Genomic DNA, 23946 nt, shown 5'->3' with positions numbered 1-23946 from the left:
CACACAGCCACTCAGATCGTCTTAGCATTCGCATAACAATGCATTAGCAACCATTCTGAACATCCTAGCAACCACTTAGCAACACACTAACAACCACTACAACTATCTTAGCAACTGCACAGCAATACACTGACAACCGCCCTGAATATCTTAGCAACTGCATAACGTGCAAACAGCCACTCAGATCGCCTTAGCAGCCGAATAGGAATACACTAGCAACCATTCTGAGCACTTAGCAACCACATAGCAACACAGTAACAACTACTACAATCATTTAGCAACTGTACAGCAATACACTGACAACCACCCTGAATATTTTAGCAACCGCATAGAAACATACAAAAAACAGCCCCTCAGATCGCCTTAGCAACTGCACAGTAATGCCTTGGCAACCATTCTGAGCACCCTTGAAACTGCATAGCAACACACTAACAACCACTACAACTATCTTAGCAACTGCACAGCAATACACTGACAACCGCCCTGAATACCTTAGCAACCACATAACAACGGACAACAACTTTAGTGAGCAACATTTAAAAGCAGAACATTTCCCCATTGAAACAATCTGTTCTACAGTTAATAATACTTAATCTCATAAGTCCTTTTCTATCATCTGATGATGGCAGGTTATTTCCACGACGGATCATTTTCAGAGCGCTGGGAAGGAATTTACCCTCGCCTGCAAAAACCTCCTCTGTGTGCGAGGAGGAGAGCATCTGCGGAAAGTGGCCCTTTCAAACTCTGCTCACATTCATGCACTTCCCTCTCAAAATTCACACACCTGTTCAAATACCCAGCCTCAGTGGCCATAAAGAGGAATTGTTCACCGCCATAGACTTGCAATGTCATGTGCAGTATTTCAGAATACCCAAGAGGGAACTTATTTTAGACTCAACATAAACAAGATTGTAATTACTTGTTTGAAGTCTGACCATCTGGCCATATGCTGAGGCTGGTTTCATGTCTCATGCTGAAAGGTTGTTTCACATGCCTCGGAAAAAAAATCATGCCTCAGCAAAACAATCTGGATGGAGCACATGGGTTTTTGACTGGCAATTAAATATATGTATGTATGTGTGTGTGTGTGTGTGTGTGTGTGTGTGTGTGTGTGTGTATACTGTATATATATTAGTGCTGGGAAAAAATTAATCGCGATTAATCGCATCCAAAATAAAAGTTTGTTTTTGCATAATATATGTGTGTGTACTGTGTATAATTATTTTGTATATATAAATACACACATATGCATGTATTTATTTAAGAAATATTTGCATGTATATACATTTATACATAATTTATATTATATATAAATATAAATAATTTATATATAAATAAATAAAAATCTTAAATATATACATGCATATGTGTGTATTTATATATACAAAATAATTATACACAGTACACACACATATATTGTCCACAATTATTGGCTGATACTGATAATGTGACTAGTCACAGTCACATGTCGCACGGGTATATTTGTGGCAATATCCAACAATACATTGTATGGGTCAAAATTATCGATTCTTTCTTTTATACCAAACCTACCTTAAATATATAAATCATTTATTTTTGTGAGTGAATGCAGCACAATCGCAAACATAAATGGACAACTTTAAAGGCGATTTTCTCAATGTTTAGATTTTTTTGCACCCTCAGATTCCAGATTTTCAAATAGTTGTATCTCAGCCAAATATTGTCCTATCCTAACAAACCATACATCAATGTGAAGCTTATTTATGATTTTCAAAAAGTGGACCCATGTGACTGGTTTTGTGGTTCAGAGTCACATATTTGTCACTTGCTCTCTTATGTGAACTTTTGTCATTTAAATAGATTGTATATTGTTTATGTTTTAAATAACCAAAGTAAAAATAAAAATAATAATAATAATTGCATAAAATCCAACAGTGATTCTAACTAACACTTTTTAGTTAACTTTACTTAATGTCTTACCTTAATTGTAAAAATCTAGTAATCTGTACTATTCACATACTATGCTTTGTTTACCAAGAAAACCCAAGTTAAGATGCATTGATTGGTTTGAGTGTGGTTTTTGAGGCGGGGAAATTCTTAATGGACTTTTCACTCATTTCCTCCATTTCCGCAGTTATTTTTCTCTGTTTGCATTCACTCATTTCCCAAAGTCATCTTCATTGTTGAAAATTTTATACAACTGAAAAATTTGAGAGAACATCACATAAGCTGACTTCGTAAATTGATGTTGATTTTCCTAAAATGTTTTTAGTCACCATTATGGCGATTAGTGATCGGAATTATGTGTAATTTCGTATACTATGTTTTGATTCTGTATATTGGTTGGGCACTTGGAACTTCATTTATACTACTGTAATTCTCTTCCCATTGATGCAATGATTGCAACAAGAAATCAAATTGATTCGGTTTCAAAGGAAGAGATTATATATATATATATTTGTGACAATCTTGCAATTGATCATACTTGAGTCACACAGACTTCAACATTCAGCATGCAAAACACAACAATGGTAACAATTATATTTTATTTAAAGTAAATCATCAAGTACTCTCTACAGTTATTTTTTAGTTACTAGAACTCTTGTGTAAGTGAACTATTCTAACTAAGCATTTGTCAGTACCACATACTATTCCTATTTCACTTTACTTGTTTTTTTTAAGGCAATCGGTTTGCATGCTTTTTTTAAGTAAGCCCAACTAATTAGATTTTACAGTGTAAAAGCTGCACAAATCCAATATACTGTTACACAAGTGTTTTTATTTATCAGTTTACGTTCATTTGGATTATGTAACAGACATTATACAGCAGTTAATTAATAAACTAGTAATATATAGTACTAGTATATATATATTAAATACAATAATTAAATGGCATGACTACATTAACTAATTGACTCATAAATGCCTGAAGAATCATACGAGTATTGTAAAGTATACTGCAGTCATAACCGTCCTGCCAGTTTTCTAGTTGTTAAGCTTTTAGTTGATTCATCACTAAGTAATCATTACTGAGACATATAGTCATGTTTTATATAACAAACTGCTCTGAGACACGAAGGCTAAGGTTTCAAATGCAGTTCTATTGAAAGGGTAATCCACAATCGTAGTTGAAATAGGCAAAGGTCATAAACACCGCGGTAACCAGTCCAACCAATAACAGGGTCATGCAGGCAAAACCAGAGGAAACCAATAAAACCAGGCGGAGGGTCAAAAAAATGAGATACAGGAAACTAGGAGAACGCTCAGAATTGCAGTGTTACACTAGACAAGACTTCACAATGAATGACTGAGATAACCAGCCTTTATATTTATTTCTTGGTCACTGATTAAATCCTAATATGGGAATAAAACAGTTCTGGAAGCAACTCAAGCATTCACTTTCACAAGGGAACCTGAAACAGGAAGAGACAGAACTTCTGCACATGTGAGACAGAGAACAATATGTGTTCTTTTATATTTAGACCTACTCACTACTGTTTTGTTCTTTTACACAAAGATCATGACGTACACATCCACAAGTGTGTCAAACACTGAGGTCTATCAGGAGAACTTATGCAAAGTACATAATGTTCTAATGTATTTTCACTGTTATCTTTCTTACTTGGATTTTGTTCTCTTTTTTCATTTACGCACATTACATTTTCTTTGCTACAAATGTTCCTGTATCTGTTTCGGGTGTGGTCACATAACAAGCAGTATTTGTATAGAATAATATATTTGCAATTTGTTCACTTTGTTTGTTTCATTCTGTTAACCAGTTGAAAGGTTATGAAGTCATTTCCTCAGGTTCACATAGACATCTGAGCAAAGTAACCACATTGAAGTTTAACATGTAAAGACAGTAATTAAATGGCATGACTACATTAACTGATTGACTCATAATACTTGAGTATTGTAAAGTATACTGCAGTCATAACCTTCCTGCCTATTTTTCTTGTTATTAAGCTAACTACCAGTTCATTCATCACTAATTAATCATTACTGAGACATAGTCATGCATTATATTAGACAACAAAACATCAAAACCAGATGAATGATGTTACTGTCTTATGAAAGCGTATGTTAGCACATGAAGTCATTTCCTAAGGTTTACATCTGAGCAGAGTAAATAACCACAGATGAAGGTTAATATATTACGTCTGACAATCAGAATGTGTCCAAATACATCTTGTCATTTTGAATAGTTCTAGGTTTATATTGGAAAGTTAACAAACTTCTCTTTGTGAAATACTTTGCTTTAAAAATGCGCTTGTTTTTCAGAATTAATGTTGAATTTTTGGCAAAACAAATACTATTTTACATATCATACAAACATATTGTTGATGACATCTGTGGCTAATAGCAAATCACCATTTGAGTTAAAGGGAATTAGGGTTAGGTACATTTGCCAGAAATTATGATTACTATGATAATTTGATGTACTGTAAGAGAAGACACGTCCAGGTTGATGGTTTTACAAAGAGATAACATTTTTGTTCAATATTTTGTATACTACAGTGTTTTTATAGAAAAGAATAATAATAATAATTATTATTGGTGTTTTTGCTACTATTACTACTTATAATAATTTATTAGTTTTATTGTTGTTGTTTATGTATTTCATTATTATTACTATAATAATTATTATTATATTTCATGTATTACACAGATTACAACAAGGTTGATTGTTTTATGAAGACATTGCCTTTTTGCTCAATATTTTGTTATACTACAATGATTTTATATGTAATAATAATAATTATTATTATTTGTATTATTGTTGTTGTTGATACTACTACTAATAATAATTTTTTTGTTTTATTGTTGTTTATGCATTTCATTGTTATTATTATTATTGTATGTTATGTATATTTTTACACAGATAACCAGTTTGATTGTTTTAAGGGATCGCCTTTAGGTTCAATATTTTGTTATACTACAATGTTTTATTGTTGTTTTATGCATTTCTTTATTATTATTATTATTTTTCCTGTACATTATTAAACTGATTTTTGAGAGATTGCCTTCTTTACTTATTATTTTGGTATACAAAAGTGTTTTATTCATAGATAATATACATAAATAACATTAATAACAATAATAAAAAGAAACAATTATTATCACCATTACTATTGATAATAATAAGATATACAAATATACAGATACACTAAACATATTTATATTGTTATAATCTAGACCATCACTATAATTTATAAATAACTTCTGTGGTCCAAATATATTTTTGCCAAAAAAAAAAAAAAAAGAAAAAAGAAAAAAAGGTGTTCATCATTTCATCTTCCATTAACTGATAAAAAAAAGCAGATTTACAGATTAAACAACCTGTTCAATTAAGTCAAAGTTTTCTGAACTAAAAAACTTAAAGTTTGTATCATTGCTCTCCTATGGTATCAGTTTAGGTAAGTATTATGACATCTAGGTCCAAATATATTTTTGCACCAAAAAAAAAAAAAAAAAAAAAGGGAACAGGAAGCAGAAGCACAGAAGGTTCATACGACCTTGATTTCAGGCTGAAGGCAGAGTGAAGGAAAAGAGGGAAATAGTTGCCGACTGACGTCAACACCGAGCGGTGGAAGTGCCTTCCTTTTATAGACATGCTCTCTCTCTTTGGTGCATTCCTAACTCCAGCAGAGCCCGTCCCAGCAGCCAGAGAGGAGAGGTCCTGCTTGGTTGTGACGCAAAAGCACAGACAGTGAAGGGAGAGAAGAGGGAAAAACCCACTCTTAATACTAACTTTTACTTTTACCCTCTGGCCATGTCAGGGCGTGGTATTATTACGTAAAGTCTCAGATATTGATGCATATAAGAGTCATAATTCTTGAGTATGGTAAAATACAAACGGGATACTCTAAATGCCAAATAATATCTCATTTGATACAAGTGAGTTTTCCTAAAATAGGTGTGTTTTACAGGAAGTTTTCATAGGACTGAAACGTTCAATATGGAAACACTCCCTCCAGTCAGCAGAGAGAATACTTTACCACAGATGCAAGACATTTGGCAGCGACCGACTGTGATTTAAGCAATCTCTCACTCGGCCCTCATATTTTCGTCCACATGTGTTCCTTCCACACTCATTGCTTGGGATCTGACCTCGTATTGTTCTTGGCAGGCAAATCCTTGACAGGCTTAGACAGCAACTAGCACAGGCAGAATAAAAGCCAGATGCGTTTCCATGACGCTGCGCACGTCTGCACCGAGCCGAGTTGTGCAATTCCCTTTATGCTACTTGAACAAGAAATGCAATTTCCACAATCTTAACCTTGCCCCTGCTGAGACTTTACAGCACACCTTAAAAATCTGAAATCACGTGGATAATGTGAAAACCCAACTTAGGACTTCCTGCAAACAGAATATCATCTACAACCTGATTGTTCATCTTATAAAGTTTATTAGGCTGTACTTGTGGCATAATGTTTACTGCCATCCTGGGTTACTGCCAGCCCGGGTTACAATGGAAGTGAATCCGTAAATGTTCAAATACTCTTTGTTTCAACAGTATAGCCACAAGACAAAAAAAATATGTGTTAACTAGTGCTTTTAAAATTGATTAATCACAACTAATAGCGATTAATCGCAATTAATCACATCTAACATTAAAGCTCATAAATATAGTATGTCTGTGTGTGTTTTAATCTCACACGCGCACACAGGCCTATATACACGATTAATCATGTTGACAGCACTAATGTTAATATGATTTTAGTGTGAAAAAAATTTAGTGAAAAAAAAAAAAAACCTTCTCTGTGAAGTTATATAAAATTTTACAACTTTATTGCATGACAATGCAACTCTGTAAACAGTAAAACTTTACAGCTCCAATAATACGCAAGTTCAAACAGATTTTACACTTCTTGAAAAATTGGCTCCATTTACTTCCTTTGTATAAGTGCCTCATGATTATTGATTTATTTTAAGAAAATGAGGGAAGAGATCTTTTTCTTTTTTTGTGGTAATCAATATTATGCCACAAATGCTGTTGATTGAGCTTCATTTTTATGTTGATCCCAGACCGGAATATTCCTTTTAAGGCCACTGTTGTTCTCGATCACTTTAATTTAGTCATTTTCATGGCAAGCTTATAAAATGTAACGGGTGGAACATTAACAGTTCTTTTACATTTCTATTCATTATTTATTCATTGAACACAAACGTATTGCAACAGGCAGGTTAAACATTAGACATGTACGATCCAGGCGGTTACTAACACAGCTCATTGTAGTGTGTCTTGAAACAGGTGAAAGGTTAGAGTGCTTTATAAAACACTACGGTCTGTTAAACATTGATAGAATGGGGTGGACGGGTAACTTACCAGAAACAAATTCAATCATGGGTTTTGTTTTGAACAATGGCTTATGCATTTATAGTCCAAGAGTCTAAACCGGTACAGTTAAGTTATAACTAATGCTATCAGTTCAGAAATTATGAATTTCACATCACGTCAATCACCTTTTAGACAGAAGTACTATAGTCTGACTCTAGGTTTGTTGCCTTTGTAACCCCATGGTAACTATTTGTTGCTCTCTACACTTCCTTCTTTTGTTGTTTCAGCTTGTGAGACTTCCTCATTGCTTTTCAGTTTATTGCTGTTTAATAGAATTTCAATTTAATCGTTTTAAATACTCAGTATGAATCATATTTGGTTTCTTTCCATCTAAATGTTACCAAATATTCAGGATTCAGAGTGCCCAGATGTAATAATCTCCAAATCAACTATTAAAAACTCAGGTTGGTTAACCATTTAATGTCACTTTTGTCACTTTATTGTCTTATGTCACTTATTGTCTTGTTTATCTTGTCTTATTTCCAAGCAATTCTTTTTTTTTTGTAAGTTCTGTGTATATGTATATTTTTGAGGTTTACTGTATTTTGTCTGTGGAGTAGCATTCAATAGGTTTTTCTTGGAAACTTGTACAATAAATGACTGACTTTGGCATTAATCTGAATTTTGCGGGGTACGTGTCCCACTCAATGACCTAAACTGGTTTGTTCAAGGAAACACACAAAAAGATGGATATGAACTGTATCATAAAAGTGTGTTGATAACACCAGAAATTTAGTAGCCAATAATTGTCAGCGTTAGTGACAAAGGGCGTTTAAGAAGCTGTTTAATGCGTGGCCTTTTGTAACTATCTACTTCCTCATCGAAACCATGGTCTCTATTTGGAGAACTGTGTGCTTTCTTTATGTACTTTAAAAGTAACAAGTCTAGAGGAGCTAAAAAGGCAAGTGCAGTTGGTTTGCTAGACATTATATTCATTCTAGAGTTCTGTGCTTGTACCTTAGTCACAGATGACTAAAAACGATTACAAAGCAAACCTGTTGATCAAATGTGACTTTTTATGAAACTCCCTTTTCAAATGAGCAGGGTGTACATTCTGAGCTGGTTAAATAAGCTTCTTTTCTACCCAGGGAGAGCTGTCAAAGTACAGAAGCATTAGTAAACAGTGAGGTAATCACAAGCTACTCACTGTTATTGCAATTTGCAGGCCAGGCTTTACTGCGCTGTACAACAGCTGCCACTGTTTGCTGTGTCAAGCGCACCAATGGCGTCTTAAAGCGCATTGAAAAGAAGAGAGAAGGAGAAGACAGGCCATTTGTGTGTTCGTCTGGTTATTTGCTTTTACTGGACTGACACTGTTGTTATGGTTACACATCCTGTGTGTGTTCTGGCTGAGAAGACGAGAGTAGCGTAATAGACTATAAAGTTCATTTAACTCTTAAACGTGACAATGGCTTCTACACCACCAATTTTAACCGTAACTTACCCAAAGAACTAGAGGCTATAACTGGGTGGAAAGGGTACTGGGTATTTTTTGTCAATTAGATCAGATTTTCCTGTGGCATTGGCAGGGCCCACACTTCCTCATTTAGGGACAAAGTGTGACATGTGATATCTTAAAGTGCCATCTTCCCACACATGACACCGTTATGTTTATTTTGAGTTATAGTGGTCTTTATATATATTTAACCTTATCAGCAGATAGATAAGTCGAAAAGTGTGAGGAGGAGAAAACCACATAGTGTTTTTAGCTCAGAACTACAACACATTAAGGGTGGATCACAGAGGTGGGGTCTTTCACTATATCTAAGTTCGGTACATATGAAAGCTCCACTCACACAGTAGATTTAATATATCCTGTATCACAATATAAATACTAATACAGAGAATAAAATAGCCACCTACTGTATACTATCCCCTAGTTTCACAGACAAGGCTTCTCAGACTTAAATGCTTTATTGAGCTGTTTTAACTGAAAGCAACTTGCACTAACATCTTAAGATATGTCAGTGCCATCTGCCAAATTGAACCGAGGCCTAATCCTGTCTTAATCTAAGCCCTGTCTGTGAAACCAGGCCTATTTCTTGAAATTAAATTAATTTTATAGGGGCTTATAGTTTTTTTCATTGTTTGCATTTTTTTTAAATATGGCCTAAACTTAATGCAGTAGCTAAGATAAATTTCAATCTTAAATTTGATAATGTGACAGACATATCAAAGAAATGACATATGTGTCATAGATTGCCGATATGGGCCTGGTTTCAGACAGGGCTTAGAATAAGACAGGATTAGGCCTTAGTTCAATTAGGACATTTAAGTAGCTTTTATGAACGTGCCTTAGAAAAAATAAATAAATAAATTAATAGTTACTGGTGTGCATCTTAAGACAAAACAGGGCAGTGACATATTTTAAGATTTGTCAGTACAAGTTTCTTTCAGTTAAAAGCTCAAACATGCATTTTAGTCGGGACTAGTCTAAAGCCCTGTCTGTGAAACCAATGGATGGTGATTTAAAGGGTTAGTTCACCCCAAAAGAAAAAAATCTGTCAACATTTACTCACCCTCATGTTGTTCATTGGGGTTCAATTTATTCAACCTCATGTCAGTCAATGGGGTCCAAATATATAAATTTGGACCCCATTGACTTTCATTGTATGAACAAATCCATTTGATACATTGACGTTTTGTAAGGGTGGGTGGGTGAGTGTTGTATGCTCCGAAACAATATTTATTATCAAAAGCTCTACATGCAAATTATTTTAAGTCATTTGATTCTGGTTTCACAATAAACTGATGTTTGCATAATGGGATGTTTTGTTGTATGTTTGCACTGGTTGATGAACACGTGTCAGTGAGGCTGTGGTCAGTAAAACTAGCATCAAGCGTTATAAAGGGGAAGGGTTATAGCAAAAAAATATCGGAAACATTTCAAAAGTAAGGGTTCCTAATTCTTTAGTACCATTCAACGTAAGAAGGAGGCAATGCGTAGGCTTATGTAATGCATGATACTGTCATTGGTCTGTGATAAGATCTTGCACTCCAGTAAACTGGCCAACTCACAGATCTAGAAGCTGACGGCCTCATTTGCGACACAGGACAGATTTTAATCTCTAAAGACAGCTATCAATTGCTTCAGACATTGTTTTGTTATGTGGATGTTGTCTGGGAGATGCAGGTCAGATCTGTGTTGTTGTGTGAAATAACTCTGTGTATGCCAAATATGATCTTAATCCTGCTCCTATTTACAAAACAGCATTTTTCTTAGCAAAATGATGAACTGATTTTGAAATGTAAGCAGTTATGAGGAACACTTTGCTGGTATATGCTTGTGATTGTGTGGTATGGTGCAACTGACATGGAGTTCCAACACAATACAATACAATACAATTGTTTTTCACAATTTGCATTTATTACATTATTTTGGTCAATTGAAATCGTTTCCATCATTTTGTGTCAATGCTTCTTAAATTTTCTCAAAAGGCGTGACACGTGTTGATAAATAAGTAAAAAATACATTGCTATAACTTCAATAAATACTTAATAAATATATTAGTTAGGTCTATACAATTACAAAAAACATTGCAAATGAAGCAAACTACTCTACAGAAATACTGTACTGTTACAGTCCCTGATAAAAGACAAGTTTCCTTGAGTAAGGACCCAACCAGGGTTGTCAAACATTATCTTGACAGCTCTTGTCCAATATAAATATATTGTTTTTTTTTTTTTTTAGGTTTGTTTCTTAGGTTTCTTGTACAAAACAGGTACCTAACATCATAATGCTTTGGTTAAAATGCTACATGGAAACATTCTCCCAGTATAGATTTGTAAAGTGCATTCTTTGTGAGTGAATGTATGGTCATTTTTCTCAAGTTTGTCACATTGTTGGTTGATATATACACAGGGTGCAAATTATTTGGGGGATCTGACCCCTCTCAAAAACACCCGAAATTCTTTTAAAAAGCCAATCCCCCTAATTCACACACTGGATAGCTATATGATATGTACACATATATTTGACACAAGCTCTGCTTATGCCACTAGCATAGGTTATGATATTTTAAGGCACTTGTCTGCAATGCTTACTGCCAAACAACGTTGAAAAGCAGGAAAAGCAAAAGCAAATGGAAGACAATATCACAGACAATAATAATACATCATTATAAAATCAATGCCTATAGGCTAGGCCTACTTAAGCTTTGGAGGGCAGCTTGGTATCAAAATAATCTCCTTTAGCAAGTATATAATAATAATAATAATAATAATATTGACAATAATAATAAATTAACAGTATTAAGACTCGTTGCACATTATTTTTTGACTGATTGAATGATTGTGAAGGAATCGCGGTGAAGTCCTTAGTCAGACACAGACATCCGCGCGAAAACGGTGAGGCGCTTCCCCGTGGAGGCGTCGAAGGTGGGAGACTCGGAGCCGCTCGAGCTGCCGGTGCTGCTGTAACTTTCGCGGTCTGACAGCGAGTCTTCTGAGGAAAAGCGGCACAGGTTGGCTTTGTTTCGCTCTTCCTTCATGTATAGCCCGTTGCTGGAGCCCTGGAAGTTATTTCCGTGTCCGCAGACACATCGTGACCGAGGCTCTGGCGTGAAGGGCGCGTTGTTGTGGATATCTCCGCTACTGTGACGGCTGAAGGGGAACATGTCGCGGCAAGAGTCGCTGAAGACGGGGGACAAGATATCGGCGGGAGGAGGCGAGACAGAGGGCGCGCGGGTGAAGCTCAGGGGCTCGTACAAAGTCGGGGGGGAGTTGCTGCGAGTGAAGCCGGCGAAGCTGACGCTTTGACGCAGTTGACGCGGGTTCTGGTCAAGCTCGAGCACAGCGTTTTTCTCGTGGATGAAGTGACAGCGGCTTCCGTACGGACAGTATCCAAACTGGTAGAAAGTGCGACAGGCTTGAGTCTTGTATTTGGGGTGGCGGAAAAGCCCTCGGAGCTCGCTCTCGCCGTGGGCGAACTGACACTTGGTGCCGTATTTGCAGCTGCCGTGCTCCTGAAAGCTTCGGCATAGCTCGGTCTTGTACCGGTTCGAAGGTAGGGTTGCCAGGGGAGGAAACCCGGGTGGTGGCGGGACGTCGTTGGGCTTCATTCTGTTCAAGGTGTCGGTCAGACTCATGGATCGGTCTGCTTTTAACTGGGGTTTACAGGGCGCTCTGTCGTTCCAGGCGTCCGCCGGCCAGATGCCATCGATGAGCCGCTCGGAACTGACGCTCTTCGATGAGAAAGGGCGGGGTAGATGTGGAAACTGGTCATCTAAACCCAGGTTGATGAGATTCTGTAAAATAATAACAATGTGAATTAGGAGGATGAAACACGCTTGACAATTAAGCCACGGTCCCCAAAGACAAACAAAACACACGTAAACTCAGTTTAACCTACCCGTATGAGACTTTCGCCAAGCGTATCTGACATAGTCAAGTGTTGCTGTTGTTGTTATTGTAAAGGAATGGTGTGCCGTCAGAAGATGCGAACGAGTGCTGGTTGCGTTGTGTCGCTACAGCGACTTTTTATATGATTGAAGAGCAAAAAAAAAAAAAAAATACAGTAGGCGGAGCGATATCATTCCCGTACGTCGCTCCCACCGATTGTCGACGTCGCCTCGTAAAGCACATCTTGAGTATTTTTAGCCAGTGGCAAAAAAATGTTTCAGTTTCACCGACAGGCAAAACAAGAGAGTAGTGTGATTAATTTACAGTAACCTGTCGCGATAACTGCCCCGACAGACATTTTCCCATGGCATACAGACCCGATTTGGTTGAGAACGATACTGTCTGATACTGCTTTTGTTTTCCAGCATGTTTTTCTTGTCACTTTGAGACGAAATCAAATTCATATAAATTGGAAATAATCAAGAACATTAGCCTAGCCTACATTTAAATAATATAAGCAGGCTATCTATCTATCTATCTATCTATCTATCTATCTATCTATCTATCTATCTATCTATCTATCTATCTATGTCTGATAGATAGTCTATCCATGTCTGTCTGTCTGAGTATCTGCATAATAAGCTGGAAAATCATATCACAAAATAAGCACTTTTTAAAAGATCACCCTGTCTCCGTTTATTTTGCAATAAAGCCCAGTATGCATTTTATGCCTTACATAGTTTCAAGATGTTATTAATGTAATTTTATATGGCTTGGTCTGTTTATTTAACATCTAAAGTGTCTATGACAGCAGTGTGTGACAGTCGGTCCTGGTTTCATTTTTGAGGTATCAGTCTTACTCTGGTCTGACTCATTAAGGCTCCACTCCTGTCCTTGTGGCCATTATGGGAACTGAAAATACATAAGCTCCACTGAAAAAGGTAAAACTTTAGGCATTACATATTGGCGGGTGTGACTACACATCTCACGGTTTACTGCAGTGAATGTTTTTTAAACTTCTATTTATTTTTTAAATTCTATTTCTATATGTGCACAAACTTTAAAGTCTAGCCCACAAAAAAGATAATGAGCATTTCCACCACTATATTGGCCAGAAAAAAGAAAAGAAGATATTTCATTGCACTTTTGTGGAACGGGAACCTGCCATTCAGCACATAAACAAAATGTAAAATATATAACATATAAAGATATCAAACCATTGTTTGCTCAAACCATTATATATATTTATATATAGGCTACTTTATACACATTAATGCAATTTGTTTCTGAGATATAGCAGACAACTTCCCTTTGTGACAACTAGCCCCATTCTCACCAACATAATTTATATATGTAAAAAAATAAAATGAAAGTTTTCTGTGAAACAAATCGGTTCTTTTTACATGACTAGATGGTTAGTATAATGCCATGGCACAAACGTGAATCACTTCACTTTATTTGCAGATTCCTCTGGAAATTTTAGCAAATGTTGCCTTCACTCATGTTCAGTGATTTTCTTTTGTTGCATGGTCAACTGCATCTGTAGTTGCTTCACTGACTAAAACAGGCAAGCCATCTCATGTTCACTTAAAAATAGCTGCCTCTCTCCATGACTCTGTCCAGTTTGGCTGGGCATGGATGTTAAAAATGGTGCATGAGACATGGAAATTCTCACGTGTGTCATCAGACACATTTCTTTCGAGATCTTGGCTCTCTGTTTTCCTCATTGGCAGAGTTCCCACAAGTACGGAAACTTCTCCCTCATCAAGCATCAGTGGTTTACTTTGCTTGCTCATGCTCACATGCTCGGCAAGGCATGTATTCAAACAAACATATAGACGGTTGCACAGATGGCTTGAGCTTTTCTTTCTTATGAGCAATGGTATGTCACCTTTACCAGCATGAGGGGATTTCCTAAATGGAGCTATTACACATTTCTTTTATTCCTCCTAAATAAACTCTACATCTGATTCGGATCAACATTATTATATTATTATTATATATACAAGTAGTGTGTGTTTTTTGTAGTGATTTAATATATAATTAATCAGGCTTAATTTAATATACACTCCATTTTTCTGGCTCGTAATGCAAGAAATGTGAGTTCTATTGCCTCCTTAAAGCAAAATGAGACATACTGCCTTGTTAGAACATGCCATCACATTAGAGGTTGAGTCTTACTAATGTTTAAATGGTAACATTAGTAATATATTTTTGGTGTTCCTGTCTAGATTCATTTGCACTTCTACAGTGGCATCTTTAGTTTTCTTTCTTCATTAATGTTATGACTCAGCAGTGACAGGACAATCTTGAAGCCAAAGCTCATATTTAGACATCTTCTGTTGGGAAAGTACAAAACCTTCTTGTTCTGCAATCAAAATTAGTCAAATCTGGGTCACCTGAGCGAATTTATAGCTTTATTCCCTCTATTGACAGATTATTCCTTGTCTGGTTTTATAGTTTTATGAGTTGAATTGATCTCTTATTCCACTTTTACTTTCATATGGGAAAATGCTGACTGTATCATTCAAGGGGGGAGTTTATATTTAGAATACACGGCATATTAATCGTGTCCCCTAACATATACACCTGGTGCATTTCCTTTTATGATTAACCCTTGTGTAACACCACTAGGACAAAACTTTGCTATAAAACACATAAGAATATGTAACTCTTTATTTTACAGTGTCCCTGTTACACGTTGTAGTTTCTAGTAATGACTATAAATTATGCATAATTACACGCAACTAACCCTAAACCAAACCTAATCCTAACCCTATAGTAAGTACATGTAGTTAATTGGTAACACTTTACAATAAGGTTCATTAGTTAACATTAGTTAACTACTTTAGTTAACGTGAACTAAGAATTAACAATACTTCTTCAGCATTTATTAATCTTAGTTAATATTAATTTCAACATTTACTAATGTTATTAAAATCAAAGGTTGTATTTGTTAACATTAGTTAATGCACTGTGAACTCTATTTTTATTAACTAACATTAACAAAGATGAATAAATACTGTAACAAATGTATTAAATTGTGATAAAAGTATAATATAATATAATATAATATAATACGATTCAATTTAATATAATAATGAAGTTCATTTGCGAAAATAATACTTTATTAACATAATCCATTTTTTCTGCCTGTGAAATATGTGGCATGTCCCATAAGGAAATGTAAAGCTTATCTGCATTTTTCAAACCGCTATAATAATATGTCAGTAGAAACATAGCAAGTTAAAGGATAACTTAGCTACTGTAAAGTTCATGTGTTTGCACTTCTCTCCTCTGCTCTGTTTTCACTTAAGGTCTTTAGATTTTACACATCCCTCTGAAACACATTTCCACAGTGTGAAATATTCACTGAAGAACAAACTCAGCCTTATCCACCAAATACCACCCTTCTCTCTGTGCAATAACTCTGTTTATGCAGTCCATGTGTTTACACACACAAACACCCTCCCAGAGCAATCATAGTCGGCTCGTTCAGTTGCTCTACTATGAGTCTTCTGATTGAAATCTCTCACCGCTTCCAAACGTCTTTTATATCCTCAACATGAACAACTAAGTCCACCAGCTGCCATTTGAGTAACTTTATTGCAGTCCAAACCAAGACAAATGAACCAACGATTTCCTGTATTGAATATGTTTTGCAGAGCCCTGTTTGGCACCGGCATGCTCTCATGTTCCCGCAATAGTAGGTTCTGAAGAATTTCTGATGAAAATAAGCATGTAGAAACCCATTCAGGAGATCAACTCTAAGCCGATGCTTATTTATCACTAGGAAAAGGATGTAATGAACTGAAATGCGTTGCTCACTCTGGGGAAAAAGAAGTGTTTAATGTGCAGTTTTAGTGTTCTTCAAATCTTAAACACATATTTTTCAATATCTGTACCTGCAGAGAATATAATGCAAATGAAATAAAACTTAAGTTTACTTAAAGATAATAGACTACTACATTCCACTTTAAATAAGTGCACTTTGTAATGATGCCAAATTTAAAGTCTGGTAACACTTTATTTTAATGTGACGTAGTACTTACTATGGTAATAACAGTAAATTATGCATAAATACAAGCAGCTAACCCTAAACCAAACCCCAACCCTACCTCTATAGTAAATACATGTAGTTAATTAATATTACTCAGTACTTATTTGAGAAAGTACAATGTAACTATGTCTCCTTTAACCAAAAGCTTTACTTTAAAGTACATTTGAATTTTTTTTTATCATGCTTTAAATAAGTGCACTTATTTTGATGTGTTAACTAACATACTAAAGCACATGCAAAGTACTTGATTATAATTTTAAACTGTAGTGTTGTTCGATATTACATTTAATGTACTAAATTGCAACTTCATTATACAAACATATAATTTCATTTAAATACATGACATACAAGTTTTAATAGAAATTACATTGACATATTTTAGTTTACCGTAAAGGCTTGTCAGTGCATTTGGCAGTACACATATTTCAATAGACATATTTCAAACAAACCATATTTTAAAGACAATGTGATGATCAAATACATGTAAAGATGTACATTTATTAAGTGGGTCAAAAACATTCTAAAGTTCAGCTAATTGATCAATTTTGCTAATAAAAGTGTGAATTAACATTCAATTAAGTGTCCAAAATATTACATCCAGTTTGCCCTTAAGTATATTAATATTCCTAATAAATACTCTCTTTTTAAAATGCATGCCAAAGTGTACTTTTACAAAATCAGCTTGAGCTTTGACAGTGTAATTTCAGTTGCATGGGGCACAATCGGTGGATTTTATAATTCTGTTGGCCTTTTCTCACATGTAACCCTTGGTTAAGTCAATACATAAGTCTTTTTTATTATGAATCACTACAAAATTCCCATTAGCTCTTTATAAAATTGCTGTGGCCATATCGCATCTCTTCTGTGGGAATATTTGGGCCCAGAGCTCACAGACGAGCGCGGTATGGTCCTCAAGACTGGGTGCAGAATCTCTCATTCTAGAGTGAGGTCCTACATTTAACCAGCAGTAGTGCTCCATCTGTCAGCCCTCTCTTTTACGCCTTTGCTCTCGAAGTTGGAAGTCGTATTACCACAAACATTGTGTTGAGGTTTATTGAATAAAACCCACACAGAACAGTTCCTAATGGAAGAAGAGGTTGTTTGTAATGCTCGCGCTATAGGAAGGTGCTTTATTTCTCACTGCGTAATCTTTTTGTGGCATTAGTGTGCAAATACCCACACTTTGTAAGCATGATTTGTGCAGCAATCCCCATTGAGAATGAGAAGATAGAAAATAATTCACTAGTGGAATGGTAATAATAGCTGAAACCAATACATTTTCTAAGAATACTAAATCAATAAGAATAATAAAAAATAAAATCAATTGAATAAAACTAATAAACATGTATACAAAATTAAGACAATAATTTCGAATAATTGACACCAAATGAATGGGTACGAGACCGACGGTTAAGGGTTAGACAAAGGGGTTTGAGTGATTAAAAACCAGTATCTAAGCTGACGTAAAAATGATCCACATTATATTTCATCTGCAACAGCATTGTGAACTTTTATAAAGATACATTTGGTCATCAACCTTTAAATGCTTGAAAGACCCTCGACCGGCAGATCAACATGCTACATTTCTCTTCGATATGGTAGGAAATGAAATTAAACTGAATGTGGAGGATTTTAAAGGTGACAAGATGATTGACAGGGCAGTTTAAGTGGTGACAATTACATACTTTTAAGACATAGTATAAGTAGGCGAATTGGGACGCAGCAACATTTATATGAGGGATCCAACTCACAATAGAAACAAAGCTAATGGCCTCACAGGACTTCCTGTTTTGAACATGAAGAAAAGGGTGTATACTAAAGTCTAGCCTATTCTGCAATCACAAAATTTTCCTCAGTCCGGGTCTAGGAATTTAGAACAGAAGAAAAACCCAAATGTTGAGAAACTTGCAGAGAGACTCCAGTGATAATGTCAAAACATCCATAAACCCATAAATGAAGTCAAACCTCCTTCTATCCCTCAGGGGTCAAGATTGTTGATGGTAAGATTAGAAAAAGAGAGAATCAGGAAATCACTCTGTAAGTAACAGCATTCAAACGTTTCACATTTGAAGAGGTGATAAAACCAAAAGAATTAAAGCACCCTGAAAGAAAAAAAAAAGACATAGATAATGGAGAGATGGATTGGGATAAGGGAGGAAAACAGTAGGCGTGAGAGTCTTGCGTGCGTCACTCATGGCCTCTTGCTCTCAGGGATGTGCGAGTGTTATCTCTGCCATCCAGCCTGTCAACATTCCCCACTCTCTGATAACACTGCGACCCTCCCAGACAACTCCTTTAAAGGAAAAGTATGCACCTAATGAAGGAAACTTACCTAACTATTATGTGCCCAGATGTTACACATGCTTGAACATGATTCCATGCAGTTTTCAAGCAGGCGCAGGTGAAAGCTACAGTTTGAAAGTACAAAAAAATGATAATTCACCACTGATTATAACTTGCATTATTAGCCTCAATAGTGCACTGTAAGCAAGTGCATACTTGTCTGTACTCAAATCCTGACTCTCATGCAGTTCTTTGGTTTGTCATTTGTCTTAACTGATATCAGAAAGCGTAGAGCCAAAGGATTTATTTTATCACTGGGTATTTTTGAGCACACAATAGCACTAAGCGAGAGAATTGGGACATGAAAAAAATCACTCCAACTGGCTGCTGTTTTCTTTTCGGAGTATAATCTTATGCCAGGAAATTTCTTGTGCTTTGTTTGTCAACCAGTGTATCCAAACCCATTTTCTTTGTTTGTGTTTCATGTTGCGCAATCTTAGCAGTAAAAGCAATTTTACATAAGCTTGCAAGTGACAATTTGATGTGCTGAATAGGCTTTCTTAAGCAAGACCTAAAGGCTCATTTCCCGAAAGTTTTGTCATCTTCCTCTTTCACAAAGAGCACGTAAACGAATCCAGTCTGTGGTTCTCCCTCATTTTATCTGTACTTAGCAACCATATACATTTGACAACTGACCACAAAAAAAGTAATTATATGCAAAAAACACAAACACAATAAGCCCAGTTCAGGTCATTTGGTTCGACTTTCTTGCTCTATTTGGTAGGAAATAAATAAATAAATAAATAAATAAATAAATAAATAAATAAATAAATAAATAAATAAATAAATAAATAAATGTAATTTTGACTTTATATCTTACAATAGCAACTTCTCATCGTGACTTTATATATGTGACTATTTCTTTAATTCTTGTATGTTTCTTTTTATCTCAAAATTGCTACTTTATAGCTTGTAATTCCAGCTTTATTTTTAGTAACTGTGACTTTATATTTCACAACGTGTCTGCGTTGTCATAACTGTGACTGTAATTCTTGTAAATGTGACTTTATTTCTCACAATTGCTCCTTAATTTTTTCCATAATTGTGACTTTATTTATTAAATTGGTACTATATCTCAGTTGAAACTTTATTTCCCGTATGTAATTGGAACTATATCTTACAATGTGACTTCATTTCTAACAATGTTACTTAATATCTCACAGTGTTGCTACTTTATTTCTCGTAATAATGACTTAATATCTCACAATGTGACTATTCCTCATTTTTGCAACTTTATTTCTCGTATTTTGACCTTACATCTCAAAATGTGACTAAACGTGACTCAAAATGTGTTATTTCTAACAATAATACTTAATATCTAACAGGGTTGCAACCTAATTTCTCTTAATTGTGACTTATATCTTAAAATGACAAAATTAGTCCTTATAACTGGGTAATTGTGACTTTATATATCACAATGACTTTATATCTCAGGGTGTGACTTTTTTTCTTTTAAAGTTTAATTGAATTAAATGTAATGTGATATAAATTGTACGTTTTTTTACTCTGAAGCGAGAAACAGGTTTCCATCCAAAACTTATATAACCTAAGTTGAAACATACCTAAGTTCATTCAACTAATGTTGTCAAAATCACTGACACACAAAGACTATGAGCTCTACCTAGAAACTTCTAGTCTTTCGTACCCGTTTTGACTTTCGGTGATACTTTGCTCTGTGTGCTCGGCCACATGCGATAGCTTATCGTATTCACAGCGTAATCATGCATGTGACTGTTTGCCTGTGATGGCGGAGTGCAAATACATCTCTCTGAGAGAAAGCACACCGGCCTACCCCTGTGCAAACGCTAAGCTAAGTGTCAGATTTAGCGTTGGAGTTGCGTGCTGTGCTAAGCCCCAGAGTGCTGCTGTGCAGTCCAACGGATCACACTTCAAACGGCCCTTGTGGTTTGAGTTTTCACCAGAACATCCCTGGCTCCATGAATGGGACCCTTTCTCAAGGCCGGACTTGACTTGTCGGCTCGAGCAGGACGCAGGTGGTGTGTGAACTGTGTGCTTATACCTGAGGAAATCCTCTATAAACCTGCCTTCATCTGACTCTGCTTTAAAAGCCACCAGTATTACCGCACCATCTCAATGACAGAGTTTCGTGAGAGCTGAAGGCTCTCGGGTCAACACATAAGTGTGGGTTTCGTTTTTGCTGGACTCTCAGTAACTTGTTAGGCCTGAAATGAATCACTCCTGAGTGGATAAGTGTGTGTGTGTGTGTGTGTGTGTGTTTGTGTGGATATGTTTAATTGGCTCCATATTGAAATGCTCTTTTTCATCTGTGATTTACATACATCTGAGTCATTCCCTATGAACAAATCTAAGGAATTGTTTTAGATTTCAAAGGGTCCTTTGAGTGTCAAGGGTTGATCTGAAATTGTTTAAAACAAGACAATGGTTTTCACCCTGCTTAAAAAACAAAAACAGATGTCCTAAAAAATGGGTTAAACCAGCCTAGGCCGGTTTGCTGATCTCAGCTTGTTTAATTGGTCTCCTAAGATGGTCTTAGCTGGTTTAAGTTGGTCTCCCAGTCTGACCTAAGTGCCTAAAACCACTCTAAACCAGCTGACAGACCAGTTTAAACCAGCCAACAGATCAGCTAAGGCTATGAGAGCAGAAAGCGACAATATTTGCAGGCAACTAATGGATTTTTACAGAAAACAATGAATCAGCAGCATAACAGACATTATATATGTGTGTACAAATGGACGAAATGATTCAGATCATGAATCCAGCTTCTGTCAAAATTGATGAGGAATTAAAAAACACTAAAATGTTTTTACCACTGACTCATTTTGACTACATTCATTTCAGTTGTTTACCTTCACATGACGTAACCAGACATGAGACAAGTTTCCAGTGAAAAGTTACTAATCTCACTTAAAGCTAAAATGCAGCCAATCAGAACATATTTAATGTGTAATATACAACTAATTTGAAATTGTTGACTAAATAAAATTTCTCAGGGGGCGGGGCTAACCAGAAATCCCAACAACTGACAAATTATGATATTACATATTGCTCACAACTGTTTGAGTTGCGTTCACATTGACAGCAATTAAATTGCTGAAGTTTAATCTTGTAGTAAACAAGTTCAGGCTGGTTTAAGATGTTTTATTTGAGCAGGGCTGAATGTTCGTAGGGTACAATCAAAGACTTTTCAGATTCTTTATTTCATAGCTTATTGTTATTTTATATATTGCACACGACTTTATGATATATTATTTATATTGTTTCATTTATTTTAGAGGGAGAATATACCAACTGTTGTTTCTGAATACAGAACTAGTAATGTTCTTCATATATGACTGAAGGTGATTTATGTTTTCTGAGGGAAGATTTTTGGTACCATATGTTGGGGTATTTGTTGGGCAAAATCTCCTTTACGATCAGAGGAGGGCTTGCATGACAGTTTTGACAGTAATCTCAAAGCACGATGATTCATGCCTTGGAACAAACAAAAGCTTTGAACATAATGAAAACAAAATGATTCAGTTAATATTTCATTTAAAATTATATCTATTTTTTTCGTTTTTATTTCTAGCTTTTACTTCACACCCGTCCACAGCATTCCAGTTTAGCACTTTGGGTGTGCCTTCCATTGCGTAAGAGTGTTGCTAATTCAAATGTACTGTACCAGTGTATAACATAACAGGTGCAACCAGTTTCATTGCCAGGCAAGGAAGTCAGCACTTCAGGAAACGTCCCACTTTCATTTAGTTTCCATTATCACTGTGTTATGCAGTGTCACACATGTGACTCAAAGACACTCTGTTGGATATTCTTTTGAAAGTTTCCACTTTGGCTAAATGTCTTGAATGAAGACACTAATGAAGAAAATGTTGACAACATGTGGTCTAACCTTAGTGCTTTAAATCCCTCTTTCCATGAGCTAAGCACCATTATTTACCATCTCATAATGACGCGGGAGTTAGTTAAGTTTGGTCATCGGCCACAGGAGGGATAAAGTGGAAAAGCTTTAATAGGTTACTGAAACAGGCATCCTGAACACGTTTACATTAAGAACTTGCAGAAAACTCGAAGTTGACAGACACCCCTTTTTTTAAGTTTTTAATTTTGGCATCACTGTTGATGTACTATTAGACGAATGTTGGCAGGGTGAGATGGTGGGTCACATGTTTGAGTTCCACTTGTTTCAAACCGTTTTTGTTCCCATTCATGAAATGAAACAGAGTGGGCCTATATATATATATATATATATATATATTAGTAAAGGCCCATTCTGTTCATTTCATAAATGGGAATATATATATATGTATATGTATATGAATGTAGTTGTTTAGACCTCAAATATGCGATTTATACACACATAGTGCCTATAGTTTATTTTTAATAAAACAATTTTAATGAAAAATTGAGTTGATGACACAAACTAATTAGAATCAGAGTTTTGACTCGATAGTCCACAGAAACAGTCAAATTTACCAACTCTATCACCATTTACTGAAGATTTAAATTAAAGTGTGTAATTTCTGCACCAATAGTGTCAACAAATCACTAATAATATGTGTTTAGGAATCTTAATGGGTGAACACAAAGTGCATTGAAGCCATTGAGATTATCACAATTCTGCTCAATTTGATATCATCAGCATTCATCATGAATAAATCAAGAATATTCAATGCATCACACAGCCTCAGTTTTTACCACAGTAAGTACACATTTGTGTTGGGCGATAGAAAATAACTGACATGTCACCAGGAGCCTATAGGCCTGTGGTGATGCTTTGGCGCTGGCTTGGCAGGTGGGGTCAGTCGCCTGTGCCCTCTGGCTCCGGCTGATCGTGTTGACTCATGTGGAGATGAGTCAGAGTCCTGGTTAGCACAGTCCATACTGACTCATCCAGCAGCTAAAG

At 35.7% G+C, this 23946-nt stretch overlaps 1 protein-coding gene across 1 annotated transcript; it reads right to left on the bottom strand.

Moving 5' to 3' along the window:
- Positions 1-10890: 10890 nt before the first annotated feature.
- On the bottom strand, positions 10891-12801 carry LOC307167680 (mRNA decay activator protein ZFP36). The gene is made up of 2 exons (XM_079886940.1): positions 12672-12801; positions 10891-12567 (listed from the first exon to the last, which is right to left on the bottom strand). Exons 1-2 carry the CDS (start codon positions 12702-12704, stop codon positions 11638-11640), a joined length of 963 nt encoding a protein of 320 aa, XP_079743066.1. The 5' UTR covers positions 12705-12801; the 3' UTR covers positions 10891-11637.
- Positions 12802-23946: the final 11145 nt, after the last annotated feature.

This window comes from Squalius cephalus, assembly GCF_949319135.1.
Source record: "Squalius cephalus genome assembly, chromosome: 11".
Taxonomy (NCBI): domain Eukaryota; kingdom Metazoa; phylum Chordata; class Actinopteri; order Cypriniformes; family Leuciscidae; genus Squalius; species Squalius cephalus.
Note: the sequence above shows the minus strand (reverse complement) of the source record. Positions and strands in the feature narration are given on the sequence as shown.